General features: G+C 39.6%; 2 protein-coding genes across 11 annotated transcripts in view; one reads left to right on the forward strand and one right to left on the reverse strand.

The window, feature by feature from the left end:
• Positions 1 to 1,814: 1,814 nt before the first annotated feature.
• Positions 1,815 to 11,845, reverse strand: FASTKD3 (FAST kinase domains 3). Of its 3 annotated transcripts, none has more exons than XM_082308857.1 (7): positions 11,730 to 11,845; positions 9,664 to 11,127; positions 6,269 to 6,354; positions 5,510 to 5,672; positions 4,234 to 4,303; positions 2,821 to 2,905; positions 1,815 to 2,033 (listed from the first exon to the last, which is right to left on the reverse strand). In XM_082308857.1, the coding sequence occupies exons 2-7, from the start codon at positions 11,096 to 11,098 to the stop codon at positions 1,935 to 1,937; spliced, it is 1,938 nt and encodes a 645-aa protein (XP_082164983.1). In that variant the 5' UTR covers positions 11,099 to 11,127; positions 11,730 to 11,845; the 3' UTR covers positions 1,815 to 1,934. The 3 variants fall into 3 exon arrangements, with proteins under 3 accessions (XP_082164983.1, XP_082164981.1, XP_082164982.1); XM_082308855.1 differs by having other exon boundaries at positions 2,821 to 2,935; XM_082308856.1 differs by lacking the exon at positions 11,730 to 11,845 and adding an exon at positions 11,516 to 11,592 and having other exon boundaries at positions 2,821 to 2,935.
• A 17-nt stretch (positions 11,846 to 11,862) lies between these two features.
• Positions 11,863 to 27,727, forward strand: part of MTRR (5-methyltetrahydrofolate-homocysteine methyltransferase reductase) — a 31,000-nt gene continuing 15,135 nt past the window's right edge. For 2 of the 8 annotated variants that reach the window (XM_082308788.1, XM_082308794.1), the window contains exons 1-7: positions 12,128 to 12,215; positions 12,913 to 13,048; positions 15,766 to 15,947; positions 20,381 to 20,534; positions 22,571 to 22,688; positions 23,779 to 24,145; positions 26,984 to 27,106. In XM_082308788.1, the coding sequence (XP_082164914.1) occupies positions 15,804 to 15,947; positions 20,381 to 20,534; positions 22,571 to 22,688; positions 23,779 to 24,145; positions 26,984 to 27,106 (906 nt within the window). In that variant the 5' untranslated portion in view covers positions 12,128 to 12,215; positions 12,913 to 13,048; positions 15,766 to 15,803. Of the gene's footprint in view, positions 12,007 to 12,127; positions 12,216 to 12,295; positions 12,498 to 12,912; positions 13,049 to 15,765; positions 15,948 to 20,380; positions 20,535 to 22,570; positions 22,689 to 23,778; positions 24,146 to 26,983; positions 27,107 to 27,727 lie in introns of those variants that run through there. The other 6 variants (XM_082308792.1, XM_082308791.1, XM_082308789.1 and 3 more) reach the window with 6 other exon arrangements.

The raw sequence follows: 27,727 nt of genomic DNA on the forward strand, positions 1-27,727 counted from the left end.
GGAATATGGCCATATTCTAGACAGGTTATTTTTAGTTTGGGACAGTCAGTACACATTACTTCCTTTAAGTAGTCTTACTAAATTTACAAACCATCTGTGTTTGAAAAACTATGGGAAATCAAATCTGTTTGAGAACACCACCACCTTCTGGCCTGTGTGAGAAATAAGCATCACCAGCTCACTTTCACCATAGAGAAGAAATGCAGGAGACATCGACACCAGTATCCGTGTTCCTCTCTCACTTCTTTGCTTGTGTCACCCCCTTCTCTTTCAGTCCCTTCTCATCCCTCCTCACTTTTGAAGGCTTTTCACAGGTTGTTCCTCCCACTACTTGTTTCTCATTCAGTTCCATGTGGTTGATTTCTCCCTTCAGTGCTCAGCTAGTCCCAAAAGAATACCCTGACAATTTCTTCTGTATTAGGGAGAAGTTCCCTATAAATGCCTGCAAAGACATTTCAGTCGTTCTTCGATTTCTCTTTTGCTAGGATGACAACTGTTAGGTTACCAATCTCCTGTTACACTGTTGGAAACTATCTCATTACCTCTTGGTGCTCCCTCGCCTGTCAGTGCTGACATAATACTGTGAGTAAGGGTTTTATACATGCAACAAATTAACATGAACAGAATGCACAGCATGACACAATGTAAATCATATTTTGGATCTGGATTTTGCATCCAAAAATGTCCAGGGATTGTTGGGACAACTGACGGACACCCGCAACTCACAAATTATTAACGGCAGCCTTGGAAGAAAAAAGTGGCAATGTTCTGTATCTACTGGTGAAATACATAGAACTTCAAGGATGTAAAAGTTTCACCTTTTTTGTATCAAATCGTAATAGTTAAAATCAAACCAGGTGATGCTGGGAATTCTGCTTTGCTACTCATAAATAATAATTCCACACAGGACAGGATGCACGAGCTAACCTGAAAATGTGTTTTACGTGGCAGTTCATCAAGTATATGTTACGTGATCTGAACAAGGGCTATGTTATTTTCCCTTTATCCATCTGTAAAGCAACACGTTGACCCAAGTTAGGGCACGCTTGTTCCGGCTGAAGTGGTTACTGGTTCCAGTCTTCAGTTCCAACCTTCTGTCAGAATTTATGCTCATACATAAAAAAGGAATGCATAAGACATAGTTGTTCTGAGCTTCAGAGTGTAATGAGTTTCAGTTTAGGCTCAAATGGCAGGCTGTAAACTGAAGGAACTCTGCAGCGCATACATGACCCCATTTAGCCAGTGTAGCTAAAACTGCCACCAAAGACAAAACTACAAATAGTACATACCCAGAACCTTGGGTGGCCCCCACAGAGACAGCTGTGCAAGTCCACTACCCTGTGGTAGCTGCTCTTTTACAAAGTAAAGCGAATCTTTTTAATAAAAACGCGCTCATTTTCTGTAAGGCATTGCTATTTAGTGAACAGCACTCTACATCTCTTAAGTATGAGCACTAAGCCAATACTGCTTGTGCAACTACTGCAAATTTTAGTTTTATGAAACACTTGGGAAATCACATGAACAGCTATGAGTAAATTGCACAATTTCTTTTTATACTGTCAAGAAAAGCCCTGATTGGTAGGTAGCATGGCACATTCTGTACATTCAGCAGCAGCCAGTATCCTTGAATAGTCACATCTGCCCATTTGCAGTTGTGAGTTAGACCCAGTGAAAATACAAAGCATACGCACCACTGGCTGGCTGGCACTTGCATCTGTTAACTTATAATAAATATTTACACAAAACTTAAGAAAATATGTTGCTCTTTATTACTCTTTACGTGTCAATTGTTCCAAATATTGGAAGGTCTCACATTCAGAAGCTCAAATTATCTTATGTGGAGTCATTTAGAAAACAGAATTGTTCTTCCACGCGTAATATTTACACTTCATAGTACAGGAGGTCAAACTGTGATTTAGTATTATTCTCCAGTGTCAGCAGCCAAGTCCGTATGTATGAGGAAAGATTTTTTTGTGTAGATAGTCTGCCATTTTTCTGCAATTTTGTAGACTCTCTATCTCAAAAAAGGGAATCTGGAAAGAAAACAAAAATGATTGCTGGAAATACCTTTTAATAAACAGCTGGGTAAGATTGATGTTCATTAACAGATGTAAAATTACACATCAAAGATTTGTCTGTTTTAAAATTAAACGTTTAATCCTAAGTGTATTATTGATCTGTCAGTCACCTGAATAGAGATTATTATAAAACAAAGAGTGATATCCATTACAGTTTAAACTAAGTTAAATATAATGGAGTTAGGCTTCTGTGGTAAGTGATTATAAATGGAAAAGAAAATCTCAAAAATCTAGAAGTAACTGTTTTTGTCCACAGTATGCTTAAAGATAAAAATATCTCTATTAATTCAATAGGCAAAACAAAGGATATGCTCTGCTGTGAAAATATTATTTACAATACAAAGCAGTTCCTTTTTTTTTAACTCCTCTTTTTAAACTCCAAATTCAGACCTTTTTAAAAAAGTATTTAATTAAAAATCCCAATTCTACTGAACTCTTAGACAACATTTTCCTTTAAGTCAGGATTTGAACCTTGATCACTGCAGAGAAGTACTCTTTCAAGCAGCCACTATTTGGCAGAAAACACAGGCAGAATAAACTAATTGATCCAAGGAAGAAAAAGGAAATTTCTGTAACACCCTCAAAAAGGCAAAAGCTAGGCAGAGAGAACATAATATAGAAAGGCCAAGACTATGTCTGCCTTGGGAAGTAATTGCAACTACAGTTTTAAGCATTATAAAATAATCATTTGCACTTGTTTTGTTAACCAGAGCAAAAGCAAACTACTGTCTTTGGACTTTACCTGCACAACTTCATAACCAAGTAACTGAAGATGTCTCTGTTTAATAGCTTCTTCTCCCAACAGATGGTGGCTATTAACGCAAAATCTGTTTTGACCATCAACACAGAGGGCAATTCTAAAACCAAGCACAAGTGTAGTATAAAAAAAAAAAAAAAATCAGTTATTTTAATAACCTCAACTACTGCAGTTCCTAAGCAGCATGAGACAATACTTCCCCTCTTACTCCCCAACACCTCCTAGGATTAAATGTTGTAGGATGGGAGTTACCTAGTCCAGGACAATTTAAAGCACTCAATTTAAGGGTGGAAGGGGGAAAGCCTGAAGCTTAGTGAAGCTGATCTGAAAGGCTTATTTATATGCTCTGAACAAAAATTACCATACAAGTTAATAAGAGTTTGATATTTTTAATGCTACTATTGGTAAGCTGTTTTGAATTCTAGAAGCAAAAACATACAAAATACTTGTCTCAACTTGAAAACATTTCAGCAGCTAAATTTATTCAACTTATTAGTGTATCTGTTAAACCTGTTAAAGTTAAGTTTAAACTAAATCTGTTTAAGTTAAACCTGTATGTATGGTTGGCAGCATCAGGCATTATAACTATATTTTTTCTCCTTGGTGATAAAAATCACATGAACTTAAACCAAAATTTGTATATTCACTGTAAAAAAGTTGCTTAAATTTTCAGTATGTTAAGTATATCGTGACCTTATTTACCCATGAAAGCTGTAATTTAAAAAAAATCAAAGCCCATTCTTAAACATTTAAGCATGGGATTTCTGAAAGAACCTATATTAGTCTGTGAGTCTTGTGAAGGTTAAGCTGGAGAAAACATAACCTTTTCAAAGATTTTGCTTTATCCACAGAAGTGCAGTTGCAAATACCACACAGGCAGGTTGCTTAACTTTGTATCCAAGGTTTCTCAGAATAATCCTTGTTTAACATATTTCTTAAACACCTATGCATTTTTCAATAAAAACAGCATCTGTAGCAAAGATCCTCATTACACAGGACTCCTTACAGAAGTAAATGTGTGAACTCAAACTGGCTTAAACCGTGTTAAATCTATGAGGACATGCTCAATTAGAATTAACTTGGTTTTAATTTGAAAACTAATTACAGAAAATCAAAATACATTACTATAAGTCAAATCAGGATTACTTTGATCCTGACTGTCACTGGGTAAAGAGACTAGTTGTCTGACACTGTATAGTCAGGAGGCAAAATAATGAGGAAAAAGTGCAGATCGTTAATTCTGCCAACTCTGTCCTTTTGCTAGTCGTTTCAGTGTGAAACCTTAGCTTTGTTGAGGTCAATGGCAAACTCCAATTAGCTTAAATTTTGCTGGGGTTTCAACCCGGATGCTCTTTGTCAATGTTAACATTTTACCAGTGGTCTCTCTTATCCTCTTACCGTCTGTGTACCTCTTCACATTGGGCAGCAGGCAATACAAAACCTTCTTCATCTAATTTAATCTCAATATCTAGTATAGATGAAGAGAGAAGTGACATTAAAACTCATTCCATGTAACAAACTATTTACTCTAATTCTCATCCTCTTACAGTTCATTGTTTTATAAAATAACTAAAATACTATCACAATACTTTTTTCTGAATCACAGAGGCTTGCAAAAGATGTGTACAGACTATTTAACACAAACGAGCGATAATTAGTAACACTTCAGACTTTCATAATGCTAACAGCGAAGTAGTATTCCAAGTCCACTGAAAACCACGATGTAGTTAAATGGCACTTTGCTGGGCTGGCTAGGGCCTCCGGAATTTTGAGGCCTTTGGGGAGAGACTCTCTCTCTCTCCCCCCTGCCTCTCCCGCCCAGCTCCAACACATTTTTCTCACTAATTAATTCCCCAATTTTATAGATGATGTCAATCTGCAAACAGAGCTTGGGACCTACACCCTGCCAACTTCAACCCCATGTGGAAGCTGAAACACAGAGTAATTCTGGAGTCATCCCTCTCTCTTGATTTTTTTTTTTTTTTCCCCATGCCGATGATGTCCATGGGGTCTGAGAGACCCTTCCCTCAACACTTTCTTTATCCTCCACCCCTCCTGGGCACACATCTTTCCTCATCATCACTTTCTCTCAGTTTCCTTTCCTGGTGCGTGAAACATTCAGTTTTGCCCACTCCTCTCTTTCAGTCCACAAACCCCCGCTGACTGTATGTAGCCAACAGTTCTTGCTAAGGGGAGAGGAGCCCAGCTGAGCAGGGCAGAGGGCTGACAACCTTCCGGCTCTCCTTTTCTCTACTCACCACCAAAGCAGAGAGATCAGGCAAGTGGCATTGCCTCATTTTGCTTTACATTATACAAATTGTTTACAGGATAAGTAAAAGGGGAGCTGATAGTAAAAATACAGAAAACAAGATTTAGCAGCTATTTTCAGTGCAGACTGGCTGTGTAAATTCTAAGTGCTATTGCTGTTCTTTTCTCTCCCTGCTCTTCTTTCTCACTTTTAAAATACATTTACTTAAAGTTTCCGTAATGTTTCCTCATTTCAGACCTTCTACAGGGTTTTATATTCCAGTTTACTTTTTCCATATTTGCACAATTTAGAATGCACACAAAGGGGAATAAAATCAATCATTTTTATTTCTGGAAAATAACTGAGCCTAAATTTTTGACAGCATAAGTACACATCTTACTATTAATCTGAAGAAATGTTACTTACCAACTGTATAGAAATACGGTGTTGATACCTCTGATGCAAAATATATTCTTTTTTTCAGTAAATAAAGTAATCCAGTCTTCACCCTTTTGAGGAGGTGAACATCCAGGGAACTGTGAGGCATGAGAAAGGCCTTTACTTCATACTTCGGAAGGAGTTTGGGACCCTACATAATGATAGAAAACCAAATCAAAGAAAAGAAAAAGGGAGATAACATTTTTGCTACCTCCTATTAATGTAACAAAATGTATTCTGTGCGTTTCAAAGCCATGTCTATTGAGAGACTTACAGTCTCAGGTATGATCTGCTAGAAACATAAAAAAAACCAAACCAAAACAAAAAACCACCACCAGAATATCCTCAGCAAGCTTCCATGCTATCACGCTGAACGTATTGCTCATGAGAAATGCACAACTGTTTCCATTCCTCTGCAGTCAGGCCAACACCAAAGTGCCTGATCTCTTTTGTTCTCCAAGACTTCACAAGTCAAACATAAAAAAGGAATAGTTGTTGGAAAAGTACTTGGAAATACTCAAAAAGCCCTTTAACTTAGAGCTAGTCAGTTCTGTCAAACATACAAATATATCAAGTCAATCAAACAAGTAGAAATGCTTCATATTTTCATCAAGGAAAAACAAAAAAGCTGTTTTGTCCAATTCCCATGTTTTTATGGGAAAGACAGTCTTCAGCTAATTATCCACAGGGCCCTAAAGACCTTATCGCCTCTTGCTAACATCAGTTCCGGTTTCATATGTACCATACCTCATAAAGTGGGCACTCCAGGGTAACAGTCAGAAAGAGCTGGGTTAGCTGGGAGGTAGCAATTCTGTCCAAACCAGGTGGCTGAGCTGAAACAAAAACATTCAGGCTTTCAGGTGTACCTTCAACAAAGTATCTTTACACAAACCATCATGCAGAAGTTAGGAAAAGCTATTCAGTTTAATGCGCAGAGAAGCTGATCATTATCATCCTTGATCATTCTTTGAATGAACAGAAATATCAGTTGTGAAATGACATAGAAAAATGAGGAAATGATTTACAGAAATATTATCAACATAAAAAAAATATACAACTAGCAAGATCTAGTTAAGACTCATACTCTTTCACAAAAAAATGAGGATCTGAGATGCAGGACATTCTACTGAGAAGAATAAGTTTGAATTGAGGTCTCGGAGAAATACGCCATTTCCTTCTTCTTATAACCCCCTCTCCCCAGGTTATAATCCCAGGATCTCATTGTTTCACTCAGATTATTTTTTTTTTTTTAACTGAAAGTAGCGGATAATACTGAATAATTTCTGGAGATTAGTCTACAAGTGTATACTTGAGGAATCTTTCATGTTACTTCCAAAGTATTATTACAGAATGGTAAAATCCTGATGTAGTATAAGATGCTAATCATGCAGGTCATCTTCTCAAGTTTCTGTTCTCAACTTTGACCACGCCAGTGGAATACCTTAATATTGATTTAAAAGAACATATTCAACGTAACTGGTACTATGAGGTTTCTCATTTCCAAAGTATCAGCTTGAGAACTTTAAAAGACATTCTGGTTTTTAGGATATGAGGAATGTCTGCTTCCTAAAAGTCAACCTCTTAAGGTATTTTATGTTGAACAGTTAAAAATTGAGTGACCAAAGTTTCTAATCACTTTGAAAACTTGACCTTCTTTATAGTTTTATTAACAGACCAACCTTGGCTGAGATCTAGAGAAGTCACTCATCCTTCTGGCATAGTTTACATATCCCTACAATGCTGCCAAATATGCTTTACTGTCTAACACAGAATTACTTAAAATCTATAGCTTACAAGTGCGCTGTTCATAATAGGTTTGTGTCCAGAAGTGTTGGATTATGTACTAGTTACAGCCACGGACAGGCTATCACGTGGGGGATGTTCTAGAAACTTACAAGACTGGGGGGAAAAAAAAAAACCAAACAACAAAACAATTATGTGAAAGCAGCCCTTGCAGACAAGACAGTCTTGGAAGCAGCGGGTGAGCAGACTCTTTGATCTCCTAAGCAAGATGGGATGAACCATGGCGTAGATTTTTAAATTTCATAATGTTTTCCTCAGTATGGGAAGACATAGGGCCAAGGATGGGACTGTAGCACTCGCTCAGAGGTGGAAAGGAGCTCAGGGCACAGAACAGGGATGGGCACAGGAAGCCTCCACCAGAAGAGTGTAGTCAGCAGACAGGATCCCAATGGGAAGATGCACCACGTAACCGCATCAGATTCTAGATTAAAAGTAATTTAAAAAACAGGGCGAAGCACCAATCTTTATGCCTTGTTAAAACATATGTGAGCCTTAGAATTCAATCTGCATTTGTAGCTAGATAATTAAAAAAATCATACCAGCCTATCCTTAACTGCTCACATTTACGATGCTGTTACATTTTACTGGTTCAGATATCACTTCTATTTTAATTAAGCCAACAATTATGCACTGCAAATTAATTTTTTCAGCTTTATCCATTTACGCTTTTCAGCTTTCACAAGCTGATCATAATACAATATGAAAGAGAAATACCACCAAGTTGGAAGCAAGAATGTAATACAATAATCCTTATCCTGAAAGAACAGAAGAGTAGAGATGACAGCAGACATCCATATCTGGTTCTACCTTACCCCCACCTGAAAAGCTGGACACGATGCAGCCTGACGGAAGGTAAGGAATAAAGCGCTAGAATCACTTATGTGCAATGGACCTTATTTGAATCATAAGGCAAAAGAGTATTTGAAAAACACATTTTGTACTGCCTGAGATTTACAAATTCTGTGTATATAATTGTAACACGTTCTTATCAATAATAGTAATTTAAATTCTTTTTGTCCCAATGCTACACTTCACCTCACGTCTCTCTAGAATTTGTACTAATCTTGACCAAAGTTTATAAGGGTTTTTAGACTATTTTTTAAAATATAACAATGAATTATTTCTGTCATAATAGGTGAGCTTGCTAGTAACACAATTATAAGTAAGCTGTGGAACAGTTATTGTAACTTTTCTTGCATATTATAATTTGTTCCAAATTCTGAAGGCTGTGAACAGGTTTTCTCACAACTGTGATCGTGTACCTTGCCCTTAGAGCCTCAGAAAGAGAGTGGTTTGGATGCTTAGGAAGATATCCAGAAATAAGAATTATGCAAAGTCCCAGAGGACTTAACTTTAAAAAGACAGGCAGCGAAATCTTAAATCTAACCAGCAGTGCACAAGCAGAAGGTAATTATTTTAGCTTCACAATCAGTACTACTAGTATTTCTATTGTTTTTTGAAACGTGTCCTCCCCAGGCTAGCCCCTGAGTAAAATGCCTACGAGTGAGACCCAACCCTAAGGAGTGTGACATCCAAGTAAGCAAAGCAAACAATTGTGGGGGAAGAAAAAGATACAGAAAAGTGAAGTGACTTCCCAAAGCTGCAAAGCAAATGGGGGGCTACACCCAGAATAGAAGTCAAGTCTCAGGACTCACTATCCAGTGTTCCACCTTTACGCCACATCCCTCATGTGGCAGTCACTACAATGCAACAATTTAGAGAAAAATGAACCTAGAGTCACTAAACTGTATTTTACATCACTCGTGCATCACTCCAAGTAGCATCATTAAAAAAAATCTAACACTTTTGGTTTCAGTCTTGTTAGTTCCATAATAACTAGTCTCACTAGCCTTCCGAGCGTTACCAGTCTCATAGTAACATAGTCTCACTTCAGTGTGAGTATTCACATGGGTCACTGCATAGGCCAGGAAGTTTAAACAGCCAGAGTTAAAAGGAACGCATTTCCTGCACAGAATAACTTAGCATCTAAAACCTGTACGAGACAAAGGACAAACATGGGGAAAAAAACAGAGGATCAGTATTTTTTAGAAAAGCAGAAGGATTAACTGAACTAAAATTTTTTTAAGAGATTTCAAATCTCTGTTTAAGATTGTACAGAGCAATTTTCAAACTCCCCTAAATGATATGAACTGAAAGACAACTGCAACCGTGAGAAGGAAACAACAATCTTCGGCCTCCTGATCGCTATTCTCCAGTCACCTTAATCAGGTCATTGTTGATCTGACAGATGTAATTGATAACAAATGGGTTCTTGACAAGAGACACACCATGTATTATAAAGAAATGTGGAACATAGCAAGAGAAACACTGCTCCTTACCTTGAAGCTGTTGCAGAAAATAAGGACTAAATATTTTTGGCAGAAAATTTACTGGGTAACGTTGAATAAGGACACATGAGTGCAGCAGCTTCAGCAAGGTGTGAGGCTGAAAGTGACTAAAGCGAGTATGCAGTATGGTTTCAAGCTTCCCAAACAAGGAAGAAGCACTTGGAGGGAGATAGTTAAGAGTCCCAAATGGTATAATGTAATCAGCAATCTGGTCAGTGGTAAATCTGTCAGCATCGGAAATGAAACCTTCTGCCACTGCATCAAAGATGGGCTTAGAAAGGATCATCTTTCGGCAGCAATACTGCATGACTTTGCTGACTGTTTGAGGATGCATGGTAAAGATAGACTTGGGAACATGTGTTTCCAGCACCTCTGTAAATATTTGTTCATGATGTCCAAAGTATAGGAAGGCTTCCAATACGTCTACCAGTTCATCACCTGTGAAATATGGAATATGCTTCACAGAATGCTTACACAGTGCTGTCACTAAGGGAACTGCCTGAGCCTGATGAAGAACAACCAGTGAATTCAGTATTATGCTTGTGAACTTTGGGCTTAGCTGGGAAACTATGGTTAAAGTGACACTGTTCATTCTGTTTAGCAAGTCTTGGTATTGTTCCCCTGCCCTGACAGTCACCTGCAGCATCTTATAAACCATCACCATTTCCCTAGGACTCCACTTCTCAATGTCTTTTTCTTGCATGTGGTTCACGATTTGTTCCAGCGTCGCCCAACGTGGGCATTCCAACTCAAGCAAACTCTCTCCAAGAGCACACAGATTTTTAACAGTCAACTGTCCTTTACCAAGCCGTTCCTCACCCTCTGAAAGCAAGCTTGCCATCAGTGTACTCTGGGGATCTATACGTAGTTTTATCAAAGCTTGCAAAGCATTCAGCAGCCCAGTGTTTGACAGTTTTGAGGATTCGAATTCAAACTGGAAGCATAATGCCCTGAAAACTTCATTCTCTAACACTTCTTCAGGGTTCTTCACACCATTGTCATCCACCTCAACTTCAGAAACCCTCTGCAAGGCTCCTGATGCCATAGTATCAGACATGACTTCCAGAGAGCCAAGAAAGTCAAAAATCTCTTTCGATGTACAAAGGCTGTTCAACTTCTTGAAAAATAGTTGTTCATCCATCCACCTGTTATCAGATTTAGGACTGCTCCCAGTATCTCCACAAAGATGCACAGTTTCATTAACAGAAAGAGACTGTATCCGCAGTTGTACGTGGTTTTTTCTACAAAACATATACTGAGATTTATCTTTGAAACATAGCATCCTCATGGCTATAGAGCTACAGTTTTGTGGCTTTCGCTGCCCACTGATAAAGCTCAACCTTTTGCTTAGGGTCATCAAAATGGACCTGCTTGCTGGTGTGCTGGATGAATAAAACTGTAAACTTTTTCGGCTAATCAAAGCCATATTGGATCAAGTGGGTTCTCAAAAGATACCTAGAGAAAGAAAAATACATATAAATATACAGTTTGGAAAACAGCATCACTGTCATGAAAACGCAGCAAAAAAACACTTTTAGTGGCTGGACACGACTGGGATGATCCCTCTCCCACGACCACCAGCGCAAGGCCATGCAACGAGAAGAAGAAACTGCCGGGAGCGGCTGAGACCGGCGTGACAGGGGGCAAGGCATCTCTGCCCCGCGCCTCCGTACGGGCACTACCGGGGGACTACGGGGGAGCGGGGACCGCGCGGCGGCGCTTCTCGTTACCCTCCCGGGCCGGGGCCGCGGGGCAGCAGAGGGGCACCGCCGTTACCCGCGGCTGGAGCGGGCCAAGGGGGGGCTCGCAGCCGCGAAGCCGAGGGGCGACGGGTGAATCTGACCTGCGCTAGGCGGCAGCGGCGGGGCCTCTCCGCCCCTCCCGCCTCGCAGGCCCAACGCTGCCCGCCGCCGAGAGGCGCGACCCTCCCACCCCAGCGCCCGCCGCTGCGTGCCGCGGGCCGGGTCGTCGCTCCCCCTCCGCCCTCGTCCTCCCTCCGCCGCCGGCGGCACCCGGCGGAGCCGGGGGACGAGCCGCGGGAGCGCGGGGAGCCTCACCTCCGCCGCCATGACGGGCGGCGCGGCGGCTGCCGGGAGCTTCCGGCGCGCTCCCGGCGGGTACCTCCGGGCGCTGGCAGCCGCCGCCCTCTCCCGCGAGGCCCGGCTCCTCCCGCCCCGCTCCGGCCGCCTCCTCGCTGCCGCCGTGGGTCCGGCGTGGCGCGGCGGTGCCCCGGGGGGTGCTCTGGCTCGGGAGCCGGGCTTGTCCCCGTGTAGGTATCGATGAAAAGAGCGTCCTTCAGCGGCAGCCGTCCCCTTCCCCGCAGGCTGGCGGCGGGTACGCGCTCTGAGGGACAGCGCGGGGGCCGGGCGGGAGGCGCGGCGAGGCGCGGCCCGCTCCGGGCGGCTTCTGTTGCCGCAGCGGCGTTCAGGCCTCCGGTGTGGACCTGGCTTTAGTGCCCTGAAATCAGCGTCCTTCCTCAGGGACAGCTCTCCCCCTTCCCGGCGGGGCGTCCGGTGGTCCAACCGCGTTTTCCTGGACGGAAGGTCAGCCCTGGGCCGCGGAGCGTTTCACATGCGGGTTTCATTGACGTTTTTTATGTTTTTTCTGTTTGTCTTGGTCGTAGAGTGAAAGTGATTCTGAGCGGGTCGCTAGCCGTTGATAAAACGGCATGGGAATGGCTTCATGGCTCTGAAGGCACGGTCCCACAACCCGCTTTAAAGCCGCAGAGAATTGTGTAAAGCTACTGCAGAAGTTTCTTGTGTTTTTAAACTCCTGCCCGTGGCCACGCAGTTTGACATTTTTGACAGACCAGGTACATCAAGCAGGTAGTCTGGCATTACAGTACAGGTACATGATTGCTAGGGCCAGCACATCTGGTTCAGTGAAACTGTGTGGCTAGCATTCATAGATGGCTTGTTCGCTCCTGTAGTGTGTTGACTTATGGAGCTGATGGACTCTCTGTTAATCTTTTGTGGACTTTTAGTTTTCTGACTTTTCTGAGTTCTGGGTCAGATGAGCTATAATTTGGAATTTTATCCTTAGTTTCACGTTAAGCCTTGCTTTGAGCCAACAAATCCTGGGTTGTTTTCCCAGCTTAAACATTGTTTTGTATTTTGATGTGTGACTACCAACACATCGACATGTTAAAGGCTGCTGGTGTGGTAATACTATTAAAGTTAGAGGGATTCTCTAGAAAGCTCAATAGTCAAGAATTACCATTTTTTCCCCTCTTTATTTCAGTTGAATTCGTACGACATAAGTGGAAGTGGCATATCATCTTTGAAGAGTGTATGATGCAGCAAAGCAAGGGCAATGTGGGCAGTATTTTCATCTGAGTGCAAGTGTGTTCCTGGTTTATGATTGTGTTCATCTGCAGGTAGGCATGACTAATTTTCCTTTCTTTTAGCAGGCATCACTTGATCACTTTGTGCATGAAGCTATTCTGGTTGATGACAGAGAGAAACCCCTCAACTTGTGTAGTTTAGATCGAATCAGGATCAAAGGAGTTTATTGATCTATTAATGACATAATTAACTGTCAGGCAGTTAATTTAACTACTGTTTAACCAGTTAATTGAACTATATATTCAAGATCAATAGCAACAACGCAACAGATACGATACTAGGCACTTACAAAACGTTAATATATGCCTACGAATATTTAAACAGCCTTCTATATCTAATTCCAAGGAATTGTCTAATTGTGGCCTGCCCCCTTCCCACAAGCACACGGTTGCACTGTTACATATGCACACAGTCCCCTCTCTCGGGAGCTATGCATTTCAAGGACGACCCCTTCTTCTGGCTGTGTGGGTTCTCTTGTTTATACACGCCTTCTGTGGGAGATGTGGTTGCTCTAACTTTTGTGTCTCTATGCAATCTACTAGTCCACACACCAGTTAGAAGGCTTCCCTCAAATTCACATACATGCACCCAAGATGTGGGTAGCTACTTTTTACACCCTTTATTGTTACTGTACTATCCGCAGTGGAAGCAGCTTACAGTGTCTTACAGAAAGGCTGCTGTGCCTGGCCTGGGCAGAGGTCACAGCGCTGTTAGGGCCACATCTGGCCATGTCAGACCACATCGTGACTGCTGTTCTTTCTGTTGCCCTCTCTTCTCTCCCTACTATTGCAAATTTTCATGCCTCTCTTGTACATCTTCCCAAGCTGACTCTTTTGTTTGAAGCCTCTTTGTAATCCCCTGGCTATAATGTTGGCAGCTTACCCCTCAGCTTTTTGTGTATAGAAGGCTTCTGTGCTATGGTGTAGTCCCGGTGGAAAACTGATTCTCTTTCTCCCTTTCTGAGGTATGAAAAAGAATGTAGTAATGAAATGCCGCTTCATCTTTATTGTTTTTCTCCATTTATAGTCAAGCATTGCCACCTGCTGACAAGAGAACAATTAGGGTGAAAACATAGCACGTGACTAGGATGACTCTGTATTACTACAGGGATCTGTGGGTATTTAAACTGTATTTAAGCTGTTTCATACGAATCATCATAATTTGTGTGTTGTCAAATTTCTTTGCATTTCTTTTGGAAAAGGAGGGTGAAAAATCATTTTGTGGATTGTTTTGGTGCATGTGTCATCTTCTGTGCACGTGCACATGAAGCCAGTTATTTAAATTAATTTATTTAAAGTGACTGTTAAGGTAATTATTAATATTTTTAGGTAATATAATGTAATCAATTTAAAGTGAAAACTATAATGGAAAATGTAGTAGAACAAAATACAATGAAAGCCTTAAAATTTTCTAGTAATTAAATTTTTCATGGAATTCATGTATGGTACAGGCACCGTACTCTTAAGAGGCTATCACTTAGTTTTACCACTTTTGATGTACAAGTGTGCTTTAAAAAAAGAAATTCTAATAGGAGAAACCTTCCACAATACTGTGGGGAGAAATATCATGCCATGTCAATAGAGCGCAGTATTCTTCTTATGCGGTTGAGCTATGTTTGTTTTCCCTTGAGAGAAACAGGAAAAAGATATGCCTCAAATTACTTAGCCACAGGTTGCCAGAAATCAGTGTGTGTGGTTAGGACACTGAATGCGTTCTGTAGCTGAATCTATGTGGGAGCAGTAGGTGAAGTACAGCAAACTGGGCCCAGGCACGTGAAAAACACTCAAGTTGGGAACTGAAAATTACTCAGTTGTAATTCTAGGTATTTGAGTTCTACTGCAGCTCTGTAGCAGCAACAAAATATTGACAGAAGATTAATTTGTAATATACGCACGAGCGACTTTCTGCTTGTCTCTCTTATTCACTGCTTCTTGAAGTTGCCGTTAAATCTGTTGTGTTCTATGTGTGTCAAAATCCATGAAAGAAAACTTCTCACATTCAAACTTTCATGGGACAGGTGAATGGATAAGGGTATGCATCTCATTCATCCTACTGCTTGCAAGACTTTGTGAAGGAGTGGCATTTTACACTACAAGAGATTTCTCTAAGATGGTTTCTTATTTTTAGGAGAAGAAAACCCAAACAGTCAATTCTGTATTTGCACTTGTATAAGAAGCTTCTTTTTGAAATATGAAATGAAAAACAATGTTTGTGTTCTAAAATATAGACATAGTGGACAGTAAAGCATAAAGGCATTCAGGCAAAAAATACTGATTTCAGAAAAGAAGAAACGGAGAATTTTAATTTTTTTTTTCCTCAAGCATTGTGGTTTGACTTCACCAGGTCTACGTTTTGTTTTCGAATACATCTCAGAAAAGTGACCAAAGCAGTCACTAACTTAAAGTGGAAAATATAACTTACGTAATTAAAATAGTATACATTTTCATGAAGCTAGTTTCTTTATTGTATTGTTTACAAACTAGATTCTTGATACTGGGAATGTTGCAATATTACTGCAACATCAAGGCAGTACAGCACATATGACCAATACCATGAGTGCTTTGCAACCTGGCCTACAAAGCTTGGGTGTGAGAAAGGGCTTCTCTTCAGAGTAGATGCCTCATTTCCAAGTTGAGTGCCAATACTGCTATCCTTTAAAGTATCTCTTTTTAATCTAATAGGTAAAGCAAAATCTTGCTGTTCTGCATGCAATAAATTCACTTTTTTTCCTTCTTTTTTTCCCCTGCAGTATCTTAAAAAAAAACCAAAAAAGTGCTGTTTTGGGAAATGCGCTGTGATTTAAAAAGGAGGTTTTTGCTCCTCTATGCAACACAAAAGGGGCAGGCAAAAGCCATAGCTGAGGAAATATGGCAGCAAGCAGGTGCCCATGGACTTGAAGCTGATATGCACTGTATAAGTGAAATGGACAAGGTGAGATACTCCATGCTGTTTTAAAAAGTAGGTATTTAAGAGCTGCATTTTTCTTCACGTGCTTGAGTGGTGGCTGTTAATAATCATGAAGGCTGAGCACATGCACCCACCTAAAATATACCATCTAGTTTTAAATTTTTGTTTCTTATGAATCAATAATTTGGACCAATACTCACAAATGCTTAATAGCCTTCTGCCAAAGGTACATCTTTCTTGTGATTTTTCTTATTACAGCAGTAAATGAATATATCTTTGATCTGTCTTCTAACAACAGTGCCATGACTTCTTGAAAACTATTTATGTGTGCAGTAGTGAATGAATTCTGTATTTATTGGTCAGCTCTCCTGTTGTTAGACACAACACATTTTTTTTCTGTTGTTTTTGTGTTGCATTGAGGTCCTGTGTACTGTGAACTGTGGGCTCCAGCATGACCCTGAGCTTTTGTGGGGTCTTCTTGAGTTACTTAGCATATGCACTCACTCCAGTTCACACTGAATACACTCAAGTTATATTCTAGAAAGAAACAAAAAGCGTGGCTGGAGCAAGGAAGTGGCTTTTTACTATTTGCTGTTATCCAAGGGTAAGGATCTGAAAACTGTTAGTGTCTGTCTGTAACTAAAAACAATATGGACTGTAATTTCCTTCACAAAGTACTTTCAACTGTATGTCCTGGAACAAAAACATTTAAAAAACAAACAAACAAACAAAACTTGACGGCCTGGTATTTCATTTGAGATGAGCAGAAAATAACAGCTAAGAGAGTGTTTTTCATTCACTCGAAAGTGTGAGGAGTTTATAAAAATAATTTAGTTCCCTTTTAGCAGGTTGCTTTCTTAGGGATACACGACATGTTGGGTAGCTGGACATCTGCTTTTGAATGAATGTTCGCTGAGTATGTAGCAAAGTGTTAACAAAGAGACTTTTATGCAGCCAGCAGGGAATGTGAAGATTCTCCTTACATTCTTCCATTTCATTTCTTCTGCATTTGACAGGTTTGGAAATTATTTTCAGGAAGGCAGTAGGCAGGGTATTTCTAGCCCTGTTATTGGCTTGCCACTTGAATAAAACTATTTTGTCAAATTTGGCAAGACAACTCAGAGCTGTGAGGTACTGATGAGGTAGAAAGATGTACTGAATAGAGAAAAAAGTAATTTCTGCAGCTTTGTAGAGCTCATCACTTAAGCTTTTCCTTATCCTTTACTGTAAATAAAGAGAACTTTTAGAAGCTTAAGTGTAATTGGGGAGGGGAAGGCATGGTGGCGTAATGTACTGGAGCAAGAGTCTGCTTGAATTTGGTGGGGCCTCTTGTGCAGTCCTTTGGGAGTGTTAGATCTGAGAGTTTTTTCTGTAGCATGCACAATTCAGAGAGGTGTGTGTGTATGCTTTAAGTGAGGAATAAGAGGTTTATGTTTTGTCCATATTTATCGGTTAGAAGGCCCATCTTTATGCAGCTTTTGGGTATTTTTCAGACCTTGTCATTGCTTAAAGGGATTTCTGTGAAGGTCTATGGATGGAATAGGTGGCTGCAGAGTCAATAGTCATAACGTGGTCCTGTTGCCATACAAAAATGCATGGTCAAATACTGCTCAAGGCTCAGAAACACTGGCTGTTTCTAAGTAGTGTCTCTCACCTACACTCTCGTAGGTGAGGAAAAGGTCATAAATCTTTGGTTGGTTACTGTGATCGCTTTTTATGCTTGATGAAAGACTGAAATGAAGTGGAAGTGAGGTAGGAGCCTTAAAATAGGAGGCTAAATGGAGATCGTCTTGGGTCACAGTGCATGTAGTCAGCCTTGGATGAGTTATCTGAATAAGCACCTTTGTCATGATACATATTGTTCTGGGTAAGGCATATCTGGGTGTCTGATCCCATCCTCTTTCTTCGGCAATCATTCACAGCTTGAGCAGGCTGCTCACGGCTGTTGTGTGGCATTGCTGTCCTCAGCTGAGGAGTACTTTTGAAGGAAAGCGAAAGAATGGGACAAAGATGTAACACTAAGGATATAGGAAGAAGTGGAAGGTACAGTGAAAAAACTATGTAATTGTGTGAGATTCTTGGTCTAGTGATATATCAGACCTCCCAGTAATTGACACAAATTAATGCAGGACCTCTGTTGCCAAATATTTGGCTTCCAGAATGTCTTTAAGTTTGCAGAGGAGAATGTGCAGTGGAGCAAGCAAGAATTTAGTGAACTAATCGTAACTCTGTTCTAATACACCACTTTTTATTTTCTGAGCTTGTATCTTTATTTTAATGGAACACAATTTATGGTAAATTTTTATGTGATACTAGTAGACCCTTGCTTTTTTTACTTGAAGAATTTTCTTTTGTTTGTAAATGAAGTAGTCCCCTGTGACAATGCACTGTAGAATCTGTTGTATTTGTACTTATCAAATCAGCTGTGGAAGTTTTGAAAATCTGGGTTACTGCAACAGGACCCTTAAGGCCTGTTTTTGCACAACTTATAGGTCACTTTTGGAAATCTCAGGAGTTTGTGGATACTTGGAGTTCACCTGAACTTGTAAAGGGCAAAACCTCTGTTGGAACGTCCCTGGACCACAACTCACTGAAGTCTAGCAAAGTACTTGAGGAATATCCTTGCATGCTTACTCTCTTCTCGTATACTTCTCTATGCACCTGCTATTGGCCACTGTCAGAGGCAGGATACTGTTCCAGATGGTAATTTAAGTTGCTCCAGGCGACTGCTTTTAGGTTCTTCAGGAAGGTTTTGGAAAAAATGACGACAGCAAAACCCCTTGATACCCTGTTTCTTTGCATTCCTGACCTTTTTGGACTGTAGGTATAAGGGGTAACTTTTTACATGGCTTGAGGAGGGGGTAAGGTTTGAGTGATTTATTGAGTGACGTGTTTAGAGCAAAACTCCTCAAACTCTGAAGTTTTGAATTGCAGTCCTGAAACTGCTTGGAATGAAACATAGCATCTCTTGCAATCTTTATTTATATTTTCTCATAACCTTACTATTTTATTAAACTTGGAATGCTGGGAGAGAGTTTAAACTGAAACCTACAGGGAGCAGTAAAAGGAGCTTGGGTTGCTTATTATGGCAAAAAGGAGGCTAAGGAGTGACCTAATAGCAGCCTACTTGAGCCAAACTCTTCTTGGCAGCAGAAGACTCTGCAACAGGAGGCGAAATCCACCGAGTGCAGCCTGATAAACTCAGATTTGACACTAGTGGAGAAGTTCTTCTGGATGGAAGAGGTTGCCCAGAAAAGCGGAATCTCTACCCTTAGAAGTTTCCAAAATTCAGCCAGAGTCATAGCTGACCTAATGCAGCGTTGGCAGTTCGTCCCACTTGGAGCATGGGGTGGGACTAGGTGACCTCCAGAGGTCACTCCCGAGCAAGGTGTCTGTGGTTCTGTGGAGCTGTGTTTCCCGTAGGTCGCTAACTGTCCGTGTGATTCAAAACCCGTAGCCCGTAGGGGTGCTGTGAAAGAGTGCGTTGTGCGGGTGACCTGACAGACAGCACACGAGCACGGTGCTGCAGCCTGCTATCAGTCTAAAGCTGGAATAATCAAAGAAACAGAATGCTTTTTACTTGAGAAGTAATAAATGGTTGCATGAGACCTGAATTTATGGAATTGATGCACAATCCCAAACATAGGCGGTTCTTGTCGACCTGGTATAATGGGAGTAGCCCCCATAAAACCATGGGAAATGTGGAAGATTGGTATTTGCAAAGGGGAGAGCAATTAATTGGGGGCAGGGTGAAGGGGCCAAAATGAATCAGACTGTAGAGCACGGTGACTGATTACCTCTGTTCAGAGCTACCTTAGGTCCCCCAAAGCACAGGGTTTTTTTGTGGGACAGACAGATGTAACATGGAAGTTATCAGACAGAACCAAATGATCCCCAGTGCAACTTAGAAATGATCCCCACGGTTTGTACGGCCACACCCCAGTTATCTGTGTGAAATGATCAGTATTATGGCTAACTGTGTGATTGTGATCATCGTACATACAAAAATACTTTTTTCCACTTGACAAAGCAAATACTGTAGGAGTTGTGTAGTTAAGCTCTTGCTGTCTGAGTGCAGTTGTGAGTATTCTTCGCATATGTACTAGCCTGCTCAAAATGCTGCCCTTTGGCGTTTGTGTATGTGATCATAGGATGATTCAGGTTGGAACGGACTTCATGAGATCATCTCGCAGCAGGGTCAGCTGAGGTCAGAGCAGGTTCCTCAGGCCTTTACCGAGTCTGGTCTTGAAAACTCCAAAACTCCAACCAAGATTATAAGTTGCATCCCCAAAATTACTTGTAATTACTTGAAAGTCTTTCTGTGGTTTAATACAAGTAAGATGAGATTAAACATTTTTGTGTGTACCTTTGGGAAAAGGAAGGGTGGAAGATAATATCTAAGGCCACAAATAGGTATCAAGTGGCACCTTGTAACTTACTTGTTCTATTACTTGTAGTATAACCTGGAAACAGAAAAGGATCCTGTAGTTATTGTTATTTCCACTACCGGTACTGGAGACCCACCAGACACTGCCCGCAAGTTTGTAAAGAAAATTCAAGACAGGACCTTGCCACCTGATCATTTCGCACATCTCCAGTATGGATTGCTAGGTGACTTAGTATTTTCTATATTATTGCAGCACTTGTCTGTCAGTAAATAATTTTTATATTTTTTACTTGTAAATAAGTTGTTTGGGTTTTTTTAAGTGCTTATAAAACATTTATTTTTATAACATGAACCACTGTTTTGTGTAATATCCTCTATAAGCAAGAAAGGAAAAGTGTCACAGAAATGATCTGAATGTAAGCTACCAATTTAATTTTTTTATATTTTAATTTTCTTTGCTTAAACAAAATATGATATAAGCTATCTATAACTGTTGAAGTTTTAATTTCATGTCAAGTCTCTGGACTAGATGCGTTTACTTTGCGAGTAATTGGGCATTTTTCTATACAGAGGGAAAGGCAGTATAAAATGTTCTTAAAAATAAGGTTTTAAGATCATCCCTTTAAATTTGTAATTTTTTTTTTAATTTTTAATGTCATACTCATCAGTAGAAGGTATGTAACTTCAGGTTAAAGATTGATATGCAAAATGCAGATTTGGCAAAATGCATTTGATATATCTTGATCTGATGGTAAGGTCAGTTTGTTGAATTTTCAGGTTGTGTTTAAACAAACTCCAGAAACTTCTATTTGAACCTAGGTTATTTTTGCTTGACAAGTTTAAGTTGATAGGTAGGAATGAGGAAACTTCTAGATTTTTAGTGAGGAAAGTACCCACTAGAAGGAAATTTCTAGTGGATATATAATGTGGAAGTCTGAAATGTATGCATCCTAATCATGTAACGTTTTGAGAAGATGTTATGCTATTGTCTAGTTATACATTACAGTTTGCAAAATGGTTAGCTGACTGAATGCATATATGCATATATGAAGATAAGCATTGTATTAATACTGATTTTTGTGTAACAGATATTATTATAGTATCTAAGTTATAATATGTTTTGTGATTCTAGTCTAAAAAGTTACCAGTCTTAAAATACATTCATGATATCCATTTCAGCTTGTCCAATGAAGTGTTCGCTCTAAGTACTGAACTTGAGAGGGAGCAGAAGTCTTCTTAAAAAAAAAAGAAAAAAAAAAAAAAGGAAAACAAAAATAAGGCTGTTATGAAGGAGAAGGGAATAGTGCATTGTTAGGTGGGGATGATAAGGATCTAGTGGTTTGAAACTGCACACAAGAAAGGGTCAGGCTGTGAAAAATTATGATAGTCAGGATAGTGAAACAGTGGTGTGGATTACTTATAGAATTTGTGAAGACTACCTAACCAGTGGTCTTTGGGATTGTTAGATAAGCATCTGCTAAGGATGAGGTATGGGTGGTTGGTCACTTTTAGGGTGGGTCAGTGGTTTAGTTGATCTCTTAAAATCTCAGGTCCTCCATGAACATACCTCATGAGTCCACTGACTATTTAACGGGTAACAAAGAGCATCTTCTTCTAACAGAACATCTTCATGACTGTTAAAGGGCAGAAAATCCAGTGCAGGGAAAATGAGATCTACAAGGAAATCTGTTATTCCTGGGGAGGAGGATGTTGGACCAGATTCCCTTATGCATATTTTCCTACATTTCTTACTTCGTATTGTTTAAAGTCACTCCTGTGTTTGGTTTTTTTTTCCCAAGGTTCCAATATTTTTGTATTACTTTTAATACTCTCTCCCTTATGTTGTTGATATATATTAACAATTTTAACCTGTAGATGAGATTCACATATAGTTTATCAGTTTCACTCTTTTTCTAATTATTTCAATTGCTTACATTTTTCGTGTAAGCGTGGTTTTATATTTTTTAAGACCCTCAAACTAAAACAACATTCTTCTGAAATGTGAAATATCAAAAGCAAAGTGTTTACAGAGAAATCCTGTGTCTTACACTTCTGAAGGGGGAACTACTTTTTCAGCTCTACTTTGGGAAAAACACCATTTTTTTTGAAGGTCATAAAAGTGTCCTGGTAATATGCACTTTGCTATATCAGATTCTTCTGTTTCGTGCAAGAAAATCCTGTGTTGTCTTTGCAGATCTTTGTCTGTGTAGCCTGGGTGACTGGCTGATTGACATGATTCCTCTTTCCTTGAATTTGCTAGGTCTGGGGGATTCGGAGTACACATTCTTTTGTAATGGTGGAAAGACAGTAGACCGACACCTTCAAGAACTTGGTGCCCAGCACTTCTACGACACAGGATTAGCAGATGATTCTGTAGGGTAAGAGCTGAATGAGTTTGGATGTTGTTTCTTCAAGATGCAATAATTATATGTGAATTTGGCTAAACATTCTGAAGTCTTTGAAATCAGTTGAACCTGGATACTCAGCACCTCATAGGAATGAGTCCTGTCTGAACACAGTATGCCTTTTCAATCTCAATTGCCATTAAATAAAACTCCATTTTTCAAGTGGGAGCAAACATCTGCAATGCCTGGAAAAATGGAAAATATTTAGCAGTTTTAGAAATTAAGTAATTCAGAATAATTGGAGGGATTTAAAAAAGTAGTCTGTTTACTAAAGCAAATGAAAATAAATCCAGTTACCAGTACGTGTGGTACCGGCTAATGGGCATCTCTTTCTACATACACATCAGACTTTTATCCAAGCTCACACCTTGCAGTGTAGCTGCTTTAGGCAAACCCTACAATGGTTTTTAAATTTTTTTTCTCTCTTCCATAAAACATCCTTTTGCTTGTTTGTTTGTTTGTTTTAAATCACTGTCAAGGAATTATGTAAGAAGGTTTTTTTGATTACTGTAGAGGAATTATGTAAGAAAACTCCCTTCCTGTTCTGTTGCCCTTTCTGACCAGTAGGCTGCAGTCTTGGCTTATTTATTTTGAACTGCAGATTATATTGGTTCTGTGTATGATGATATGAGACAGTTGAACACAAACATTGCCATAACCATAAAACTTTTATCTTGTGTTCTAAAATAATAAAAATTGAACATTAGTGTAAGCTATTGATGTTGCTGTTGCACAGTGAAAGGTTGCAACTTCCTGTCATAAAGTTCAGCATAAGAAAATAAAAATGAGAAACTAGAAGAAGAGCGAAGCTGTTATGCACTTCAGACTCCATAAATTTACATAGTGGTAATAACTAAATGAAATTTTTTTTTAACAAAAAAGTAATCTTCGTAACAGCTGCAGATATATATTAAAAATGGAAAATTAATAGTGTTTTAGGTTTTGTGGTCTTTTCATTATTTGTAAATTAACAGTCCAGTAAGTCACCATAAGTCAACCATTCCTTTCTCTCTCTCTCTCTCTCTCTTTTTTTTTTTTTTTTTTTTCCCCCCTCCCTCCCCAGTTTGGAACTAGTGGTTGATCCTTGGATTGATGGACTTTGGCTTGCCCTCGAGGAAGCATTTCTATTGCAGAAAGAAAAAGAAGGCATGACCAGTGGTGCTGTTTCTAGCTCTCTGTCTGCAGCCCCACATGTTGGGCATGAACTAAACTTAAGCTCAGAAGTACAAAATTTGAAGCTAGAATATGAGAGAGTGAGGAGTGCTGATGTTCTGACACAGAAACTGGTTGATATCCATCTTGTGGCTTCAGCTGCAGACACCGAACCTTCACTTGTTCGTTCTGTCCCTCCTGTCTCTCAGTCTGCTCTTAATATCCCTGCCTTGCCACCAGAATATATAGAGGTGCAGTTTCAGGACACCCACGGTGAGGTAAGGACTTCACTTTGGATGATGAAAGCCTCCGGCTCTGGTAGGAGCATGAGTGTATACTATACGGCTCAAAAGAGCAAGTGGATATTGATGTAAAGGCGATAACGTCCCTGAATGCAGGAGATTTTTGAATTGTAAATGAAAGGTCCACTTATATTGTGAAAATGTAGTCACCACCATATGAGTTATGAGCACTGATGTAAAAGTATAATTTAGCTAAATAATAATTTGATAAAGGAATGGCATTGCAGTGCCATGAATGGAAGAATTAAAATCCTCAGTGGCTTATGTTAGGACGGTGAAAACATCTTCCTGTAGAAAGGAGTATAGTACAATTTCTGTTCAAATCTTTAGTACTTGCAGAATGCCTTAAGAGGGTGTAAAATTGCTCAAAATCTCGCTGCATATTTAGTAGCAGAGAAACTTGTCATTGTAAAAACACGATCATAATTTTAGTATTGGAAATAGAAGATGAACTGTGGATTGAAAGCCAGTGTGCTTTTCCTATGAAGGCATGTTGAACAAAGAACTGCTGTACAAGAGAAGAATGCTCTTTAAGGGACAGAGAGCCAGGAGCTGAGTGTGGTAATACAGCCAACCGCATTCCCTGATACCCCAGCAATGCAAACCAGGAGATGGCAGCCAGGATCAGCCAAGAGTGCAGATCATCAGACAAGTTTGTGGGAAGGAGGCAGGTCTGGGACCAAGCCGGGAAGTCGGTCTACGGATCCAGGCCTGGATCAACAGTATCTGTGGCCAGCTGTGGGCATGGTGTGGCTGAGCTGTCGACCAGTACTCCTGTGATGTAGCTCGGGCAGGGACTGAATACCCCGGGGCTGAGCTGAGATGGGGCTCCTGGGCCCATGAGGAGAGGCGAGGGTGGCGTTCTCTGGTGAGGCTGGTCAGGACCATGAAAGCCCGTTAGTATCCTCAGGGCCCTGACACTCTCTCTGAGAGTGTCAATGGTAATGCTGAGAGAGTCATTTAGTCTAGCTAATATAATTATGTAAGAGTGAATGAGTTGAAACACTGGATAATTGTGCCTTTCTTTTAAACCTCATATTGTGGTTGGCTTTGCTCAGGTTGTTGAATTACATAATCCAAATTACTGAAACAAAGATTTATGATTTAGATGTACTCTTCGATTAAAGACTAATACATGGGTTGAAAGTGATGCTATAGTGGTTAAAAGAGCCCATTTTCTTATTTTAAAATATATATTCAGGCTGATCTCTGAAATAATTGATCAGGTTCTAATATTGATGCCTTAACTTTTCTGTAAATAGAAAAAAAGTAAATTTTGCTTTCAAACAGCAAATTGAAAAAGATGAATCTGCTAGTCTGGAATTCAGTGACAGATTAAAGATTATAGTCCAAATTTCAGGTGTAAAGCTGGATGGTTGTCTTGAGCCTTGGAAAGAATCAGGTTTGGCTTTTTTCCCTTTGGTGCTATTTTTGACATAGTTAGCTAGACCTTGTCAACAAGTCGGTCCCATGTAGGGTCTTGTTTGTTTTTACATGTATGACACAATTCATGTCCATTTCCAGTATCTCACATTGCAACAACCATGGGTATTTTTTGCCAAGCACAGCTGAAGTTGGCTTGTTTTGAAATGCATCAATTTGTCGCTTGGATATCTGCAAAAAGAGACTCCCTGCCATTTAGAGAACGCTGGGTACACAGTCTCTCTAATTACTTATATGTTCTATGTCCTGGGCTATTGAGTCTCAGGGTTGAATTAACAAGCTGCTGCTTATTAGTAGCAGCGCAGTAATGGTCTGCATCTTAAGCCTCTGTGGCAAGTGTAAGATAATACAGTTTAGCTTAAATCTTGATCTCATTATGCCTTGAACTTGACTTGGAGGGAATACGAATGTAGACAGTTATCACAGTCCAGCTGATGCACATATAACTTGATATGGCCCAAAGTGTTAATCACCATGTCAAAATTTTAAAAGAATAATAAAACTTCCAACCATTGGTCTCAAGTGATTCTCCTGTCTCCTTTTTTCCAAATATGAAATCTTCAGATTAACCAATATTCTCTTATTGGTAGAATAATTCCTTTTCATTTGACAGAGTATTGTTATGGACATTTGGTATCTCTCCCACCTCTTAATTTTTGTCTGTATTGATCTCAAATGACACTTGCTGACAATAGTGATGGAGAAATGAGGGCTGCAGTCTGATCTTCAAGTGACAGCCTTTGACAGAGGTGGTCTGGAATTATTCTTGGTGTCCATTTACAATTCTTAGGGCACATTTTCACCTGTGTAGAAATGTTGTGGCATAACATGGTGCTGTTTTGTAGTCTGGAGTTCGCTGATTAGCTCTAAATTTAACTGTAGTTTTTAAAATTCCTCTTACAAATTGCCTGTAATAATAGCCCCATCTGCACCCCAAAGTCTTAATCTGTAAACCTGCAGTGATGTTTTTAAATAGCTTCTGTTCTTACTTCTTATGTCTGTTCTGTACACATAGTAATCCTTGAATTAGGCAAGAGTTTTCTGGGTTTCAACATAAATGCCATTCTCTGGCTATTTTCAAGGCAGCTTTTGAAAAAGGAAATAGTTAGCTGCATTTGATAGTAGTTTAGGCTGTTCAAGCCCACTGGCTTTTTATGGTTGAATATATGCCTGTTACTGCTTGGATGTAATTTTTAAAAATTTAGAGCAAAACTCTGTATATAGAAGATTCGTGCTTTTCCGCATTGTTTTGAATTGTTTTCTAAGATTATTTCAAAAAAATTATACCAACACTAATTCCTGTATGTCACAGTAAGCTGTCATTCAGCTCATTTGCATTTTTAGTGTAAGTTTTCATGTCCTCTTTTTCAGAATCCACATCTGTCCTCACTGATTTCAGAGGGAGCAACCTTTGAAGTGCCAGTTACAAAAGCAATTCAGCTCACTAGAGAAGATGCAATAAAAACTGCATTGCTCTTAGAACTTGATATTGCAGTAAGTTAGTGATGGCTTTTTCTTTAGTGGGTTAAAATAAAGGGTGAAAAGCATGTGTGTGTTATGCATAATAACACAAGGGAAAATTATTTATTTGGCTGTTTAAAAAGAAATAATTCCCTATACAATAGGATGTCAGCTTAGGCTGATCCATTTTGTAAATTCAAAGCTTGATTTGTTCACTGAAAGGTATGACTCCATGGAATTCAAAACAAAGTGTCAAATTAATTTCTTTGTTGTTCCATGGATATTGTATTGACTGAAATACCTTTTTGAAGGGAATTTGCAGTGGAGAAGGGCAGGCTGGGAATATTGAAAATGAATAATCTTTCAGTTTATAACTATACAATTTAAGGAATATTCAGAAACTATAGTAAATTGTGACTATTCCTTGTGATAGGTAATCTACACAAGTAATAATTTGACTAGTATGATCATGTGAAGAATCTTTGTGTCTTGAACACTGTTTCTGCCTTTGGCATTCATTTGCTCTGCCTTGTTAACATACTACTCAAACTGTCAACCTCTGTTACCCTAGGTGTAAAAACTGGTTTAGTTTATTCAGGGAAGATTTTGTATACTGGTTTGAAGATGAAAGGTAGAGAGTGCTCAATATTAATT

Source organism: Platalea leucorodia (assembly GCF_965183815.1).
Source record: "Platalea leucorodia genome assembly, chromosome: 1".
In the NCBI taxonomy this organism is placed as follows: Eukaryota; Metazoa; Chordata; class Aves; order Pelecaniformes; family Threskiornithidae; genus Platalea; species Platalea leucorodia.